Consider the following 20,339-nt stretch of genomic DNA (forward strand, 5'->3'; position numbering starts at 1 on the left):
TATATTAAATATATTTTTATATGTATTTTTTTATAGATATAGGTGCATTCCATGCCTCCTTAATTTGATTATAACTATGATGTTCTAAGGAGATGGGCAAGAGAAGGTTTGCAGGCAGAGACAGTATCTTTTATTAGATCAAGGGCCGTAGTTGGAAATATCAGTAAAGCTTTTGGGTATACTCAAGCTCTTCTTCAGGCCTGTACTTATATTTAGCTTTAAAATCTGCTGCTTCTTTTTCAGACCTGGACATGGCTCAGGCTTCAGAAATATACTTTCAGTTTAAACTCTGAGGTTGGAACTAAGCTAAACTGAGAAAAATAAAGAGAAAAAATAGCAAAAGACTCAGTAAAATACTTCGTCACAAAACATCCTGTTTCAAATTTTTCATTCTTCAGTAGTTAGCACTTGAACAACTGTCACTTACCATGATTTAGTCAATTTTAATGAAGAAATTTAAAGGGGAAATGTAAATAGACAGGAAAATAGTTGTAACTGGCTAAAGAGAATTTGTGATGCCTTAAGACTGCACAGAGCTAATACTTGGGAGTGAAATTGGTCTTAAGACTAAAAGCAGTACATATTTTTATCCACAAAATATTTATTATGAAACGTTGTGTAAAAATTACAATGGGGGGTGATAAAGCCAGCAAATAGCAATAGTCAACACAAATAAGTCAGAATCTCTACAAAAAACTCCACACAGTAAGAGTTTAAGACCATCAATGTATTAGACCAGGTTAGCTGGAAGAGAAATAAGACATCTTAGGCCAAGCCCAAAGAATCACAAAAATCCTTAATACAAGTGATCCAGTTAATCAACCTTTCTAAATAAGTAGATAAAATACCTTTAAAGCCTCTACTTATTTGTAAATATGTGGGTTTAGGAGCAATTAACTTTCTGTAAAGTGTACTTTTGTACCCCTAAAAATGTTTTCTGGCCCTCAGGGCCCTCCAAAATATACTCTCTTACCAGCTTCCCGCTGCAGTGAGAATTCGACTGGTGAGGACCGTCTCCCATTCCTTTCCTTCTCGATTACACTTTAGCCTGCTCAGCTTTGAACCTCCCACTGTGGTCATTTCATTCTCCACTTCAAGGTACATTGATGGATCTGAACTTATCTGAAATACAAAAAAAAATAAAATACTTTTGGGAAGAGGAAAATAACTACTCAAAAAAGCAGCAACTATTATTAGATGCAAAACAGTGCTTCTTTAAGAACAGATTTAAGCATGGCATTCTCTGTCTAAAGTGGCTTCAAAACATGCTGTAGTACTTCAAAAGAAGCAGACCTCTGATCAGTCTTGGCTAGAACACAAAGTTCTTTCTATCTGAAGAATAAAGAAAGGTTGTGCTAGTCTGTGCTTCCTAATTAAGGGCACCAGACCAAGCCTAGATGTGCCCAGTCTCCCTATAATCTTGCAATTAGAACCAGACTACCACAGCCTAAACATGCAGAAAAATTATTTCATGAAAACCTAAACTGATACTATTTGCCAGTCTCTTCAGATGCAGAGCACCTCCAGAGAGCTTTCAGAAAATACTTGGCTTTTTCTCTTCAGCAGTGTACTACCAATACAACTGTAATAATGCAGCAGTTACTCCCATCAGAGACTCTTATCTTTACAACATACTTTGGTTAACCAGGAGGGACTGACGAACCACAGGTATTCCTCTTTGAAGTTTAGCTAGTTCCGAAGTGTCCTATTTTCACTGATTTGCCATTGACTTTTCTCATACAGACATGTTCTTAGAAGGTGAAGTATACTATCTTGCTTGCTTGAACAAATACATGTATTCAAACATTAATTTATCAAAGGATCTGAATAATCTAAGAATATAAAAAAGCAGGATTTTAAGTATTAAGCTTTTCCTCCCTTATAGTCCACTTACTTGCAAAGTAAATGATTTCTGTGGGATTGGCGTTGGCAGCTTAAGTGCTAATGCTGGTGCAGAGATGCAAGCAGCATCCCTCTCAGAGGCCAGTGTAGCTGGGGACTGGAAAAAAAAAAAAAAAGGTGCAAAAGTAATTAAATGTTTCCATTAAAAAAGTTAAAACTAAAGATATTCTATAATATAGATTGATTTGAAAGATTTTTTTTAATTCCAAATAATGCCAATTGCAAATATTAATCTTCTTCCAATCAGCTGTATAAACACAAGTTTTTTAATATAGCTTCTAAGAATTAAAAAACCAAAACAAACTAGATGTGGTCTTCTTTTTTTGTTACATCCCCCCCTTTTCAGCTGCAACTAATTAATGGAAATTTCAGTATATTGCATGAAAAAGCTAAGCTCTGAATACTGAAAAGAGAGGGATCTATATACCGGGATCTATATACCCTAAAAGGATGGAAACACTAACGCAACTTACTACTTCACGGTTCCAAAGAAAATCATAACCATTTAATTCATCATATCCAAGTCACTCTCTTGTGCTTGGGTCACTCTCCATCAAAGAACACCAAGAACTGACAGCATTTAATTTTATTCTATACAGTCATTCGGCAGGCTATCACTACTTAGCATGCTGGTACCGTTTAGTAAGTAGCTGCATATTGACATAAAGGATGGACACATTTGCCACACTGTGCGCATCTGCTTTTTATAACCTTAAATTTTAAAAAGAGTAAGTTTAAAGGCAAGGAAGAGGGATGGCTAAAAATTCTGAGGGACTGATACTACTCATGTTTCCCTGACTTGATGGAACAAGTCAACATGGGACTGACTTTATGAAATTAACATTGAAAGCCACAATGAAACTTCTTTATTTCACCTGAACAGTTAAAGTTACTGGTACAAGTCTGGAGTCTTTTCGAGGTCTTCCTTTTTTCTTCTTTTCTACCGTTTCTCCCTCAAGTTCCAGTTTCCGTTTGGGTGCACTGAGTGGTTTAGCAGCTGGAATCTTCTCTTCACTGTCACTGCTGCTCTCCAGAATATCCTTGGGCTTATTGTCTTTAATTAAATTCTGATCCTTCAGTCTGAGCAAGTAAAAAAAAAAAGTTTCAAGTTTTATATAAGCTGATTCCAAAAGCTGCCACATATCCTCTGCACTGCATTCTCGTAGGTAAAAAGATACATTCTTAGCCTTGTTTGACTGTATTTCAAAATGCATAAAGGCAAGAGGAAGAAGCCAAAGAGGTACGGCAAATCCTCTGCAAAAGTACAATGTGCAATATATATGTGAACTGATCAAACCTTTTCTCTCCTTTAAAAAAATTGATCAAACCACAGTTTTATCCAGTTGCTAACTGCTAAATAACTTTATTTTAGCATTCAGTTCCAATTACAATCAGATCCCTTTCCCTGGGTGGATATAAATAATTCAGCACTCTAAGATGCAAGAGTAGTTCATTTTTCCCTCTCCAATGGACACTACACTTCCTGCTTACTCATGCTGAACTTCATTTGTCATTCTGTCGTCTGTCTCCAAAAGTTATCTTATTCAGTTCTGACTACTGTAAGTAAGTGCATATCTGCAAACCATACAAATGACCTCACTGTTCTATTTTCCATTTCAGGAATACAATATAACTAAAGACGACAGAGTACAAATCTCTGGGAACTCTTTCTGTTAACAAGCATACCCTAAAATAGGTCATTTAATGATACTCCTCCCATTCCCTCCAACACTTGGTTATTAACTCACAACGTTTTGCCACTTATTCCATAACCACTCAGCTTCCTAGAAATATCTTGCATAATCCAAACCTTTTTTCTTTGGCATCACTATGCCAAACAATACACTTTAATCCATACTTTACTGACACATTAGAAGCAATTATGAGAGTAATTTAATGCATTTTTCTTCTGCATCATATGGTTAAACCCTTTCACATAAAAATATTGAGGTATTTAGTAAATACACAGTTTACTGACAATAAGCTGGGGAACTACATACTTGTCTCTCAAGACTGCCATTTTTTCTACCACTTGTTTTGTTGAAGCAGAAATACTTATGCCATAACACACTATGTCACAAACCAAAAGGCTTTCTTCTTGTTTTTTAAATCTGTGGATCCAGAGCAAAACCCCTTAAAATCAAAGCATCTTCTCTGTATGCCTTCAAGGCATAAAACTGAAATACAACTGCAGCTATTATGATGATAGGCCATTTGCAGACATGTATGGTAATTTATCTTGAAGCAAATCTCACTCTTGTACAGAGATGCAGGCTGGCTATTTTTGTCTTCTAAGGAGCACAGATACATGCAGCCACACATGGAGCCATGTGCACACACAGCCTCTTGTAACAATACTTTTAACTCAGAATATTTTGAAGAGTCTGCTTGATTCCAAATGCCAGAGACAAATGTACAAAGGGATAATGCCAGCAAAGAATTTACCTATTTGCAGCTGTCCCCTTCCTTCCAATTGTGGAAGAGACCTGAGACAATTTCTAAAGTGCCAGCACCATGACATCCACACCACAGAGAATCAACATTTTTAACTCTTTACATTACTATCCCCTCGCACCCCACCGCCATCTCTCTTACCTGTCCACAACAGTCTGATTTGTATTTGTTACCACAGCAGTCCCTGAGGTGGCTTTGGATCGTTCTGTAAATCTAGAATCAAATGCTTTCATAGGTTCAATCTTGGATGGAGTTGTCAACACAGAGGAAGACGATGCAGAAGGAGCAGTTGAGGCAGAGGTAGCATTTACACTGTCAATAAAAGAGACAGGAAAATAAGGATTGAAAGAAATTTACTACTGCTAACCCACATTGCTCATAACTACTAGCTAGCATTCATTATACTGGCTAGAAACCATATTGAAAACCTTTTACTCAAGTACATACATGAATTGTGATATGCTTTTTCCCCTTTCAAGCATCAGTATCTTGCAAGCTTTGCCTATTCTCAAAAGCTGTATATGATACATCTCAGAGCTAAGAGCTTTATGTGGCCGCATAAATATACCTAGATTAAAGACCCTAATTCATTCATTATGTATTTTTAGTTCAGAAGTGAAATTATATTTTCAGCTGGTACTTACATACCCAAAGGGAAAGGATCACTTTAAATGATGACTGGGGTTCCCGGTTTTGCCCCTTGTTTGGGTTACCAAATACTTTCCATTACAAGCTTATATTCCACTGTCTATCAACGAAACGACTCATGTCAGGTTTTGATTTTCTTGTTGAAGAATTCAAACTAATTATTAGACCTTTCCAAGCATAACTCTAAGGCAAAGGAATGTGTTTTCCTCACACTACAGCATTCCAGGGATCTGTTATTTGAATAGCTGTTTACTTTAGACATTTTTCAATTCATTCAGAGAATGAATTGCAAGAAAGAATGGCTCAAAGATAACTGATGTTTGTACTAAAAAGCTGTTTGAAGTCCAATTTCCAAAGAAAAGGAGACTTAATAGTTTCATCTGTCAATGATTTCTCATAGTCTACACACTCATTTTTTAATCCGTGGCCAATTTCAACTAAGTGTGATGGAGTGGTAGAGGTTCCAGTGACACTGTGCTCTTACAAATACTATAAAAACACACGGAGGAGGAGAAACCAAGTCAGTGTTATCACTGAGGGAAAAGTAAGCAAAATTTAGTTGTTCCATAATTAATTTGAAAGACACACTGGCCAATCAGCGTATGTACTCTGACAAGACAACGTCACTGTGCTCTGATCAGGCTGTTATACAGGGAAGAAATATTACCATGTTTGAAGAGATGAGATCTACAAGACACAGGATAGAATTTGATGGAAAACAGGCTTCATTACTTCCACAGCTAGAAAACCTTCTACTGTTTACTAATAGGAAGCCAGTAACCTATAAGCAAGTCAATTTGTTAGAGCATTAGCAATCAACTGGGTACCTCCTTGCACTAAAGTTCATTTCCAGAACTATGCATATGGATTTATTCACTACTGATTTATCACTACTTAAAGTAACCAAATACTAACAAAATCTTGATGTTGTCCAGAATGTTAGATTCTTGAAGTTTTGCAGTGAGGAAATCACTTTAATAATTGTTTGATTACAGAACTGTAAACAAGAATTAAAAACTAAACAGTCATATAAGTGAAAAACAAAACTGTAAATACTGACCCATCTTTATTGGCTGCATCATCTGTTGGTTTTATACTGGCTGCTGTTGGCTCTACAGAAGGCTTTGAAGTATTAAGGGAATTTACTGCGTTAGAATCTAATGACATGAGCTGCTGGTTACTTTGAGAAGACATCATTGAGCCAGACAGAGATCCAGATATTGGGATGCTATTGAAAAATGCTGTAGAAAAATCCCTAAGCAAAAAGACAAACAGCAAATATATTTCTCGAAATCACTTTAAAATTATTCTTTTTCAATTATTTTTAACTATTTATTCCATTCTTCCCTTTTCCACATGTGGATACTCATACACAACCTAAATAAACCACTAAGACCTAACTTTCCAGAGTTGTTTCCCATATACAAAGGACACGAAAGCCAGAATTAATGTAGATATGAACCTGCAATACATTAGAGTATTGATCACTCATCTATAATAGTAGATAACGAGAATTAGCCTTATCTATTTGAAGTGAGATCTTATAGCTAAGAGAAAATAGGCTGAAACTATATTCCGTAAATATACACAAGGTATTTTCAGCAAGTGCTTTAAGATGCCATAAGATTAAAATAAGTCAGAATTCTCAGTTTCCATCAGTGGAAAAAACAAGCAAACAAATCAAAAACAAGATAAAAAGGTAAAGAAGGATTTTAAAGACTACTTCCAAACGTACCCAGTGTCCAGTTGAGCTATGCAGAGAGGTGTGATCCGTCTCCGACCATCTGCCGTTCGTGTTTCAACTTGTTTTTTTAAGAGATTCTGTTGGGAAATATATTGCATTGTCATTTCTGATAAAATAGGAAATGCTTTTTCTATTTTTCTTTTCCAACTGACAGGAATAGGTATATTAGATGTAAGATGTTCCTCCATTAAAAAAATCTGTTAACAAATATTTTTCTCCATATTGTCTTTGAACCATGCTATTATTGTATAAATAGAATCAATCTAAACTTTTATTAATGCAAGTGTATTTTAACGCCACAACTTTTTTTGACCAATAGTAGGTGTTTCTTAAGTAGAAGTTCATGTAGAACAAAGTACAAGAGAATTCTGATTCTCATTACTGCTCTCAGGCTGTACCATAACACACATTCTTTTTAATTTAAACACACACATTTCCAATTCTGGATCTATCCATCTGTAGAAAGGGCATTTGTGGAGAATGGAATCCGCTCTCCACATTAGAGAGTCAAGTCTGAAACGTTTTCATCTGTGCGCATTGAATCCTTCATTAAAAGTTGTGTTGGATGTTTAGGAGAGAATTAAATAACACTTTTAATCTCCTTCATTGAGAAACTGAAGCACAGTTCTATAGTTTGATTGTTATTAGCTACCTTTGGTTTCCTTTCTGTATACTGAGAATTTAGCACCTATCATAGAAATATCCACAACCCTTTTTTCCACACTCTTACTTCTGCTTAAAAGCATTTTAACTTTTCAACGTCCCAGTAATGTCAACTGGACCATTCACGGGTTGAAAGGTGCCATTCAACACAAATAAGGAAGCAGAAATTGGTTTTATCATAAGCAGTTTGATATTTATTGGCTTAGTACTTGACACTATAAAGTGACTATCCAAGAACACCTACCTTTCTAATGTCCTCCAAACTCTCCCCATTCACCATGCTTGCCACTTTGGGAGCTGCTGTCGCAGTCCCAGATGCTTCCCTAATTGATGCATTCTTCTGCTCCACCTGCTGCTGTTGCTGTCTCTGTTGGTACTTGAGCATCTCTGGATTCTCAATAATGGTGGTAGACAACTGAGCTTCGGTCATTATAGCTAGGCTTTTACCATAGGTGGACTGATGAATGTTGCTCTGTGGGTGTTAAAAATGTATCACACAAAAAAATAGACTAAAACTGCTAGCATGACATCACTAATTACGATGCAACGGAATCACACAAATCTGATGGAATCCATAAAATGCAAATGCCCTCTGTATCATTTATACACTACAGGTTTTTTTGCTTTCTCTATATTCTCAGCTAACACTAAATCAATACGTAAAATAATTGGAATCCAAAGCTTTAGCTGCTAACAGCAATGAGAGGAAAAAACAGCCAACAGCAATCAGTTTAAAAAGACTCGCATATATGCAAGTCAAAGAGTAATTTTAAAGTGTTTTGAAGCACCCACTCCTTGTTTCCTTGGTCAAATAATTACTTCAAATGTATAATGATGTGTAAGCAAGTGGATGTTTTCCAAAAACAGAACAGAAACTAGTATCACAAATTCATTTCTAGAGTACTATTTTTTAATGATTTGTAGGCAAGAACACATTCTTCTGTAATAGGGAAATCAGTCTCTACATACTTCTATAAATAGTTCAATATTTTAGTTGAATCGATACATCCCTTAAATATGATCACAGATTCTCTGAGTGCTTACTGTACCTTTTCCTCCTCACTGAGTGGATCTCCAAGTTCATCCTGGGAAAAGTCCAAAAACGCCACCGATCCATCCATGGAACACACCAGGATACCAAGTCCATTAAGGGTCCTGAAGGAAATAAAGGTCCATCTTTGTTTTCAGTCTCTTTCATTGACGCAATGAGGCAATACAATAAATCGCTCAATAAAAATCTCAGCATAAGTTTTATTATGACAGCAACTACTGATGGAACCAAAGAAGTGGGACAGCAAGGAGACAGGGTGATGGACAGCAGGAGCCCATGTGCTGATACTCATTTGGAGACTGCACACAGGAAGGTGTCATTAGAACAATACACCTACCCATGGTATGATCAGCACCACGAAAACCTTTCTGTAGGGGTAAAACAGAACACTGTTCACCGTGAACAATGAGAGAAAATTATAAACTTATTTGCTTAAAAAAATGTATAAATTTGTGCGCTAATGGGACTGGGTGAAGAAAGGGGTCTTTAGCAGATAAGCAATTGAATCACTTCTTTTAAGGCCCTATAAACTGCTGTTCGGGGCCCATGCAAGATAAAGCTTCATCATGGATGGGAAACAAGTAAGAGAGAGTCCATTCCTATAAAGAGCTTACAGTCCAAATAGACAAGATAGGAAGAAGAAGGGATGGGGTTCTTAAGAGAGAAGCTCTCTGTTGGGTAAATGCCTCTTCTCTATCATCATCATCTGCAGCGACAGCAATAAAAAGAAAGCAAGCTCTGCACCTGAGCAGTCAAAAAATCTCTGTATTAGGCAAGAACTTATGTTTGATTTTGTTACCGATCATTATTTGGGGTTTGAATCAAACTGCACATGTTCTTCTTGTAAGTGGGGATATATTATAACCCTCTTCTGGACATCTCAAAAAGTTTTCTTAGTAGAAGAGAGATAGGAGAAACTATACATTCTAGTCTTAATGGAATGATAACCTTCCATATATAACCTATTATTGCACATTTGAAAAAAATAATATTTGATGAGTTTTGACTGCTAACCCAGTAACTTCCAGTTGTAGAGCTCACAGACACAGTGGCATAGTGGTTTACAGATTACTTGTTACAGAGAACAGAAGAGGAGAGAGAAGCAGGCAGAACTCCAAAGTCCTATCCAAATTCGTCCAGCGAGGCTTAAAAATATTACATGCATCATGGCTACAGGTGTTTGAAAATGTCTTTTTTCATGGTGGCTTGTGCCCTGATGGCATCACATCCACAGAAGTTAGCCTGAGCACTGTGTAACTAGGTTAACGAACACTACTCCAAGTTAGAAAATTATAAAATCTTGTTGAGAGTTTTCTGCTTGCTTGGCAGACAAAATTGCGGAGCTCCTATTGACCTCTGGATCCAAACAACTGTTCGATGAAAACATAATCATGTTCAGATATTATGATGATGGATCCAAGTCTAAAACTCTTAAACAGAAATGAGATAGTTATAACAATATAATAGTATCATATTTCTCTGAATTTACTCAGTCTGTTTTCAGAATGGAGCATGTTTCTGGGAACTTTCTATATTATTGACATTTTAGCCATACATTTGAATTTGTAAACAGGATGTAAAATAAGCTTCCTGATGATCCTTTGTCTCTCAAATACCTCACAAAACCATTTCCTCACAAATTGCAAAACGTTAACCAGCTATTACTCCCAATGACTTTGTCGTGAAAAATGTGCAAATTGCAGATGCAGAAATAAACACTACAGGCAAACAAAACTATTCAAAGCTATTGTACTACAACAATAGCAGCACTTCTCATGAAATATTCCACTTATTGGCCTTCTAGCCTTAATCTATTAATGAAAGAAGAATGTTTTGGTTTTGAAAACTTTTTATTGTGCTTCACTGAGCTCCACGGCAAAATCTACATGGCACACAGAAAACAGGAAGTTATACAATTGTAAGCTTTAAAATTTACAACATAAACCCACCAAGATTGTTACAGCTATTAACGTAGAATTTCAAAAGTTAGGAAGTGCTAGAATTAAGACAACCTATGTAAACGAGCTGTGTGCCTATCATGAAAAAAATATTAGTCTTTTCTTTTACAGAACCCTTAACTCTGTAGATCGCCTGATGCATTGGTGCAGAGTATTTTTTTTAATACCATTTACTGAGTGGTCTCATGGTTATTTCTCCCTTATTATTGAAGTCTTGCAGTGAATAAAGAACTATTAACTTCTGCATTTTTATGACCAGGCCTTAGAAAGAAAGCAGGAAGAAAACAAGATTTGTGACAGTAGACTGCTGGGAAAGTGGGTTGTCCAACCCAACCCAAATCACTAGAGATGTCCTGTGGTCTCTTGGGAAAGCTCAGCATTTGCCCTTCTGCTATGTCCTGTGGTTGGTGGGTGGGGTGTGGTTGGTAGATGGAGTGCGGTTGGGTGTAGCAGGTTCATTATCCCTTCTCTGAGAGACTTGCTACATGATCACCCTCTGCGACTCTTCAACACACAGTAATTTACACCCTTCACACGGTGCTGCAACAACATGGTATAACTCCATCTTTACTAAAACCAAAAGCTATTGCATTTACTTTTTTAATACATGAAAATCCTTCAATGAATTCAAATAATGAGCGAGTAGGGCATATGTGTGTGTATATAAATGAGTGAGTGTGTGTATAAAACATTTTTAAAGAAACAAAAAGTACTTTCTCTTTTGGTATATTGTGTCCTTAGGCATGAAAGAAAGATTGGCCTAGAAGGTTCACCTGAATTTGTTGTAACTGTACAGCGCAGTAACTTTTCATAGATGTAATGCACATAGAACTCACCAAGTCCACCATGTCATGCTATAAAATACATATTCTATGAAAAAAATTTTAGAGAATCATAACAAGTAGGAACTCGTTCCACAGGTATACTACTGCACTATGTTCTCAATACATTAGTTTTTATTCAGTTTTAACATTACACAATCTCAAGTCATCACACGTTACTACCAAAGATGTGCAGCAGAACCAAAACCTTCAGGAACCAATTACTTGTGTTCCAACAGCTACAATCTGTCCTGTTTTTAAGGAATTTCCAATTAACGTGTATACCTAAAGTTGATAGCAACACTTTGGCTTTTGTAACAAAGAGCCGAAACCAACTTACCAGGAGATGTCCATGATAGACTTGTCAAACAGCTCATGTATGACAACTAAAGGACGTTTCAGACATGTGAGCTTAAAACAGAAGAAACAATACTCAGAAATTTAGAAGTTCTACACTACCAGAGATATTATCACATTAACACCCTTGCAGCGTCTAACAATAATTACCAAGCAAGATCTGGCCAGGAGACAGCTGTATGCCTGGTGGTATACCTGAAGCACCGAGTTACCCATTCTGCTACAGGCACAGAAAAGCTTTGGAGAAGAGCCGACATTCAACCCTCCCTTCCTTTCTGAAACACAGACTGAATTTCTTAACCAACTTTAGATTGCAGTCATAGAACACTCTCTACCACTCAAAAAGTAATTCCACAGATACTAAAGACAGCTTCTATTCTAAGCTTTACTGAGATAAGGATGTTGCAAACTGCCAGCACAAGAGGAAGACAGAAAACAGATTAGGTTCCCATGTCCTCACTCGGACTACTTCTCTAGGTGAAGCCTATCCAGAGCAAAGGGAATTTGACTCAATTATTCTTAAAGAGGATTCCTTTACACTCATAAATCTGCTTAGTTATAAAGAACTGAATACGAAAATTCCCAGTAACCTGTTCTAAATCAGACATTCTATGCTCTTTATTGTTAAACCAATGGACTTAATATCTATAGCATATAGTACAGCTGAAACGAAGCAGAAGTCAACGTGGTGTAGGATGTTTCATGTTCGTAGGTTCACAGATGCAGCGCAGTAGTCATCTTCAGTAGTTATTTCTGTTATGTTTCCATAGGTCTGTGCTGTATGAGTATCTATTAAGCTCTTCAGGGCAAAGACTGCCTATAACTTTGCATCTCTATAATACCTAGTATAACCTAACAGGTAACCTATATGAAATCATAGTATAAATAGAAAGTAAAATACACCGAGAGTGATACTTTGATATGGGTATCCACTGGTAGCATTGCCAGAAACAGATTTAGTGTTATGCTTTTAGCGATTGATGGATAAATATCACACTGGAATCTATAAATAGTAGATTGCAGATAGCAATTGGTGTGTTCTGGCACATGTTCTCATCACAAAGCTTTACAAATGAGTTAAATTTATTCCCTGTCCTTTGCAGTTGCCAAACAACCCATCCTGCATTTATAAATGTGAGAATAGCTACTCTTCTCTTAGCCAGAGTAACAATTTTAGTGTAGATTTTAAAGTAAAACCCAAACTAGATATTGAAAACTTGAAAGTATACTTAAAAAGTTCATTCATTTTCACATTCCCTTCCATACTAAAGACAGAAGCCAGGGATTGAAGCCAGAACAAAGCAGAAAGATGAGGCATATATGTGCTCAGAAACAGCTATTCTGTGTCTGCTATATTCTCCGCGTACCAATAAGAGCAAGACTAACAAAGCTAGGCTCTAAGAGTGATTAATGGATAGGTGGGCTAAACATGGAGAAACAGTAAAGTCTTTTTCTTAAAGAGGCTCACATGAAGAACAAGCAAAAGACATAGGAAGAAAATAGGGCTGAATTATGTTTATTAACTGTGGTAACACATTATTTCCCTTAACAGTTCCTCCACCTTACCAGGTCAACATACTCTGCCACTGACTTCTAGCTGCTCTTGGCTTTAAAGAAATGAACTAATACCAATCCACTTCCTTCCCCCCAGCTAATGCTGTAACAACAGAGAGAAAAAAACTAAACATGAATCTAAATATAAGACCTAATGCTGTACATGTGATCTTTGTGCTAAACCCCCAAGTTATCCAAATGACCACATTAGTTCAAAGGCAGGAAAAAAACCACTTACCCAGACAGAAAGGGATCGATCCTTACTACCAACAGCACAACAGCAGTAGGGACAACTTGACTTGGTGGAACTACCATTCTTTTGTTTCTTCTTGAAGATTTTTGGATTGAATTTCTGAACAAATGAGATGCCCCAAATTTTATTACAGTAATTACATTTTAGTAGGAGATCTGCTTTAAAAGCAAGTTTTCCACTTAAGAGTAAAAAAGAAACATTTCATAGAAAGTGACAAAAGCTGCATATGCTTTCTTAAGGGGCTTTCTGAATGCCTTAATGGGAATGGCAAATAATATTAATTTTACTAGCAATCAGGAACCCGCTAGAAACCTAAGTCACTTTAATCAACAGCTAACAAAGCTAGTGTTTGGGATCCCTAACATGCTCCTGTACTCCTCCTCCTTGCTCATATACATCCAGTTCTGTTATCACAAGAGCAAGCTGATTGCTTCCAACATGTAAAGTTCACATTTTTTAATCACCATCATGCGTTTGCTTTACTAATCTTGACACCTGTCTTTACCCCTTGTCCCATTTACGCATAAAATTATCAAAAAGCACGTATCAGAACTTTTACTTCAGGGATAAATTACTACCACTCACTCACCACTACTGTAACTGCTTTCCGATGCCCTACAAAATCCATATTGGTTTTCCATCCATCTCTCTCAATGATCTGAGCAGTAGGTCCAGAATTATTCATGGCATGAGCAGAAACAAGATAGTGACCATCAGGTGACCAGCTAAGACGCAACACATGAGTTGTCCCTCCACACTGCCAGGAAAAAAAACAAACAAACAAAAAAAAACAACAAACCAAAAAAACACACACATAAACATACTAGAGCTTTAGAAGTGTTTGGCAAACAAATGGGTTTTTAATGCAAACTATTTAAAATTTTAGATTTAGGGAATATGATTACAAAGTAATTTTTTTGTGAATATAAAAGACTGACATTACACACAATTCTCAGCACTTCAGCCATGTTTACAGAGGTGATCTAGTGTAACTTATGAAGCCCTACCAAAAGGGGGAAAAAGGAACCCAGAGAACTTTTTTGAAGGAAACAAAATGTAAGTCTTTTTGGATACTGTACACTCAGTATTCATCAAAGTCCTAGTTAGTGACAGGGCTGCAGCATACCAACTGCTAATAATGAGACTTCCGCTTGCAACACCTGCTCACACATGAATTTAGGCATTTGTAAGTCTGTTATGAAGAGTAATTGTACTAATGACAATACCATAAGATCACTGCAAAACACTCCACTCACTAAGCACCAGCTTCTGTCCCCAGAAATTTGATCTCTTGATCAAAGTCATCACATAACAGCCCTATGATGCAAGACCAAAGATCCCTCCTAAGTACTTATCTCCTTTCTGATAGTGGCCAATAGACGATGCATAGGGAAGAATATAAGAACAATGTAATTAGTGTGCCAATACTTCCTTGAAATAACCTCCTCATTTCCAGGAATTTACTTAATGGTTTACATAATCCATGGAAACCTTTGGCACCCACAACCTCCAATGGCAATAAGAGTCTCAATTCAATCACATGTGTGAGAAAGCAGCTCATTTTTATCCCCTTTTGAACATGCCATCTCAGTTTCATTTCATTCGGCACTGTTAAATTAAGTAATATTTCTGCGGAATGAGAATTATTCTTGTAACTTTTGTTCATTCTATAGGAATTCACTATGAATAGTCATAGTCACACATTCTGAAGTACCTCATCAAAGGGTTTTGTGATGCTGGTTTCCAACTGCCAGTCCATGGTCCGCCACACCTTCAAACTTCGATCATCAGCCTGAGAGGCAATATATTTTCCAACAGGATCCCAGGTCAGCCCTTTCACCAAGCCAGAATGCCCCTTCAAAGTGGCAAGAATTTCTGCGCACACAAAAATTGAGAATAGAGAGTAGTTACTGATACCTCCTTTAGGACAGACTGTTGAGGAGATTTACAAAATCTTTTTGAAACAGTACATTAAAAACAACTTCCTTTAATGTACAAACAACAACATATCAACCAAACTGGAACCTGTACTTAAGCTAAGAATGATATTTAAAAAGGGGTAGAGAGAACTCTGGCCAGAATAAGGGGTGCAAAACTCTTTATAAGAAATAGATCAGAGCAGGAAGACCAGCAGAGCCCAGGCACTTCAGAATGGCACTTTCAAGCAATGGAAAGCAGGAGTTTAACTGGAACTTCAGTTAAACATTCAACCTTTCCTTCGCACCCAAAGATTATCACAACAAATTCAGCTTTGTGCATCAAATATGAACTCAGTCAAAGTTGTGACTGAAGAGACACACAAGCCTGGCAGATCTGGTAAGCTACTTTCAGTCAATCTCCTGCTTATCAGACTGTGAGATAAGAGTCTGAGAACACTGCACAGGCTACACAGTTAGCTTGAAAGTCTAAAAACTCTGATACCAGGATTGGAAGCAACGCTAAAATAAACAGCAGCGACTAGGCACCACACAATGGGAGTTTTAGCCTACATCAAGTTATGTGGTGATAAGCAGCCACATAAAGGCACATGCTCCCTAACCGCCACAGACGCTTGCAGTTCAGCTAAAGCTGTCCAGTGCACTGGCTGCGCCTGGCAGCATGGTCCCTGAGAAACAGAGACCTCAGGACTATGTGAATTGCCAGCACTGCAGCAATGGAAGAAGGAAAATGGCCATCAAATGTAAGATTTGAAAGCTTCTGCTACTGTGAGGCTCCTTTAGTCCTTCCTTCCTCACCTTCATCATCTAAAGTCACACTGCTTATTAAGCAGCAGCCTTTAAAATGGGGTAAATAAGATAATGCGCCCCCAAAGGCAAATGAATGGAAAGTCCTGTAGGTACAAAGGCAACAGGGAAAAAAAATATATGCATATATAGATGTAATATCAGCCGAAGTTCTATCTATTTGGGATTTTGCAGAGAAGGTGAAAAAGAAGATACATGTAATGATGACCTTCATGTAAAATCAGCAGCACAACCTGAACATAGCTGCTGTCTATAGCACAGTGGAATCCACTGCTTATTGCCATCCAAACTTGGAAGAAGGACCGACTCACCAGATTGCAAGGGTGTCATCTCAAAAGACAGACAACCCATTCCCACATAGAGATTTTCACAGTCAGTGAAATACATCCATGGAGGGAAGAGTTTGTCACAAAGCTTTACGTATTTGCACATGTAAGAATTCTCACCTGGAAATTTGACAGCATTCCAGATGACAACAGTGTTATCCACACTACAGGATGCCAGCCAGGCATCATGGGGAGACCACGCTACATCCATGACATCTGTTTAAAAAAAAGTTTCCATTTAAGACACTGATGAAATTCAGAGAATCAAAAAAACTTTTTAAAAAGAACTTGTGTGGCAACATTTTTTCTGTCTCCGAGAAATGGTTATCATCTCATTAGAGTGGAAGGTAAGAAAGAACATGGCAACACTCATTGGGAGCGAGACTCTCCAACTTACAATGTTCAATGGGGAACAAAATAAAAAAAACCCCAACATCCAAAGCAGAGAAAGCAATGTTTAGTGATCATAGGAAGTACTAATGCCTGTATAAAGTACTTTGTCTCGTTCTGAATGAAAAAGCAACAGCAGCTATTGCAATGCACTTGCTTTAATCCAACACATGTGCAGTGATCAAAGTGATTTCAATCTTGATTTTAATCACAGCTCATGTCAGCAGGTGCAAAACACACTTGAAATTATCTGGTTTATTCATCTTTTGCATTGCTTTTTAGTTATTATTTTTCTAAACAAATATTAATATTCTTTGGTTTACCAAAACTTTATCTGTTGCCAACCAGGACATCATTCACTGCAAGTGTGAACGTTTATTTAAATAAGAATAGAGTTTAGCTTCCCTTATTCAGATTCACTTTTAAGCTAGCAAATAGCAAAATATAAGTTTCTTAGTTGCTAATTTTTCTACTACATACTTCCCCGAAGTTTTCTACTACTTTGCCAGAAGTTACTTGTATGAAAATCAGCATTCGATTAAACGTGACCTTTTCTTTTAGATTTTCATTGTTGCTCTTAAAAGTAATTACTGACTTGCCAACAAAAATATATGTTTCGAGCAAGCAAATGTGACACTGAAAGCCAGGGTTTTTTCCAAATACGTGCAAATTATGTTCATTTAACACCTTTTAACTTACCCCCTGAATGGCTTCTAAGAATTGATACACACCTCCACTGTTCAACATTAGTAAGTTTGCTACTAGAACCAAACACAGTGCTAGGTCCAATGTACCTAATTAAAACAGAAACAGTTATGAACAGAACCACCTCAAGCTGTTCAAGCTTTCTTTCCAAAGGAAATTAGCTGCACGGTACACTTCTATTTTATAGTCGGTTATTCCTGCAATAAGAACTGAAGCAAAAAAAAAAAAAAAAAATTTTTTTTGAGAGAACGTAATTCCAGTTGTTAAAAAACTAGCTTCAATGAAATGTACGATTTCTACAGACAGCAAAAAATGAGAACATTTAAGAAATGTTCATTAAGAATCTCATCAGGAAGCTTTCTTCAAGAACAGGACAGCAAAAAATGAGAACATTTAAGATAACTCTCCAAATCTCATCAGGAAGCTTTCTTCAAGAACAGAAGAAAATGCCTCAGCTCCTTGAGAGGAGAGAGGTTGCCCAGGTAGACATGCACTCCAGCCCAAGAGACGGGAGACCAAATCTCCAATACCAGTGATGTGGAGTCACAGGTTTCAGCTCCTTACACACCAGGTGAAGCAGTGAGCTTACAAAAGGCCAGCACAGGGAAGAAACACTAAGGGATGTGACAGAGTAACCTACTTGAGATAAAAATATAAAATTGAGAAGGAAGAAATATGCTTACGCAGCTCGTTTCCACACCATAATCAACTTGTCATCTCCCCCTGAAGCCAAGTAAACTCCATTGTTTGACCATCGCACACAGTTCACACAAGCTGAAATGTAGAAAAGAAAGTTTGTAAGATGAAATATGAGATTAAGTGGTTCTGGACTGGGGACAGAGTTTATAATAAGCAAGACTTGACAGGAGACGTTTAGGATTTAAGCATGCTTTTTCCACTCAAAGCAGTTACTCTGTCTGCTTTAGATAAATTAATTGGTACTTATCTGTCAGTAGCAGTTCAGGAACTTCTTAGTTTAAAAAAAACCCTATCCCTTATTTAAAAAAGATCCACCAAAAGTAGCTCAAAAGAAGAAAGATTAATATTAATCTAACGAAGGAAACTGCTTGTGGTAAACGAGGTGGGATTAAGACAGCAAAGAAGGAAAGATACATCTTGAAGAGAAGAAGAAACAGCTTGTTCAGGTAATCATACTCCTTTCGAATGTAGTGTGCAATAAATCCAGAATAATTTAGAACTATAACCAATATATTTTGTCTGATGTTTCTTTTACACTTATTTCTTCTCTTGCTCTTTCCTTCAGAGCTCCTCAGTTTCTCAGAATGTGCATGATCAATTACTTTGTGGTCAGAGCTGGAAAAAGCTCATAGGGAAGAGACTTCCAAAGGTATCTATATTTCTCTCTATATTTTCCCACATTTTAACATTTTCTCCTGAATATCTAAAGTATATAGCTGAAGTATGAGATCACTCTGCTGTATTTTATTGATTCCTCACCACTGGACAGGGCATAACTTTTGTAGTTACAAACATGTAATGCTTATGCTTTGGCAAAGCCAAATTTATGCCAGTTTAAAAAAAAAAAAAAGTCTTTCTTACCTAAGTGATTGTCCATCTGACAAAGCATCTTGGGAATATTTTCATTCTTTTCATCTTCCTCTTTCAGGACAGGAGCCATATTCCAGATCACAACTTTCCCAGAATCCTGACCTGTAAGAGAACAAAAAGCCCCCCCGCCCCCGCTTTTAAATACACGCAAAAAAGCTTTTCAACTTAAGCTCAGTTCCGGAACAGATGCTAAAATTTAGGCATTACTGCAGTGGGAACTTTGGAGACATGTGAATACAGATGCCATTCTGATATCATTACACTGAGTCAGAAGTGTTTTATTTTTCTTGAAGCTATTAAAAATAAAGTTATACGGCCTTGTTCAAAAAAATCGTACTATATATAACAGATACCAACTATAGGGATAAACTATTTATAATAAAATTGTATTTTAAAAAAGGTATATTCAAATCCTAAATTGCAATTACCGTAGCCAACAAAATTATTCACTATTGTGATCCAAATAATATTTTTGCATATATTTCTTGAGCTATTCCATTTATATAATTGGATTTTTTTTGTCCCAATAGCTCTACTATTCAGCAGGTCAAAAAGCTCAACTTCACATTCAGTTCCTTTTCAAGTAAAAAAGAAATTTGGCCAGTATGGCCACAACTCAATTACTGCAGCTACTATCTCAATGATGCCCAAGAGGATGAGTACATCAGAAAATGTAACCCTGCCTTCTGCAGTAACAGCAGCACTTTTCAATACATTTTAATGACTTACATTTCTAAGAAATAGATAATTATGTAAGTGATGTGTTTTTAAAAGGGTCAAACTGATTAAAGTGTTGTGAAGGCACAAGATTATCACTATAGCCAAAATTCTGCCTTCTATCAGTATGCAGACGTACCTTGTCCTCCTGTTGCAAACTTGGTCCCATCTGGGTGAATGTCCACTGAAAATATTGGCTTTCCTGGAATTAGAGAACAAGCAGCAACATACTGAATTTTATTTTACAGTCAAGAGAATGCAGTAACGCCAGAAGAACTATAACTTGGCAAATAACTTTCTTCTTCTAAAAGCTATAGTTGTAAGAATTACAGCTGACTACAAGAGTTAAAAGCAACTTGATGGACAGAAATGAGAGCCTATTAAAAGTGTATATGGAAGTTACCGTGCCATAACAAACCAGTGATAACCAAGGATATGCCAAACGCCTCAAAGCAAAATAATACCACAAAGCAAGCACCAAGG

General features: G+C 36.9%; 1 protein-coding gene across 1 annotated transcript; it reads right to left on the reverse strand.

The window, feature by feature from the left end:
• Positions 1-955: 955 nt before the first annotated feature.
• On the reverse strand, positions 956-20,058 carry LOC104154643 (protein HIRA; the record flags this gene model as incomplete). The annotated part of the gene is made up of 17 exons (XM_009703241.1): positions 956-1,122; positions 1,895-1,999; positions 2,778-2,982; positions 4,498-4,668; positions 6,065-6,259; positions 6,740-6,825; positions 7,656-7,883; positions 8,461-8,566; positions 11,582-11,652; positions 13,391-13,504; positions 13,995-14,162; positions 15,120-15,280; positions 16,596-16,691; positions 17,565-17,659; positions 18,254-18,344; positions 19,131-19,241; positions 19,996-20,058. Coding segments are annotated over 17 exons (2,219 nt in total), but the record flags the coding sequence as incomplete, so codon positions are not given.
• Positions 20,059-20,339: the final 281 nt, after the last annotated feature.

Source organism: Cariama cristata, unplaced genomic scaffold (genome assembly GCF_000690535.1).
Source record: "Cariama cristata isolate BGI_N322 unplaced genomic scaffold, ASM69053v1 scaffold45216, whole genome shotgun sequence".
Lineage (NCBI taxonomy): Eukaryota > Metazoa > Chordata > Aves > Cariamiformes > Cariamidae > Cariama > Cariama cristata.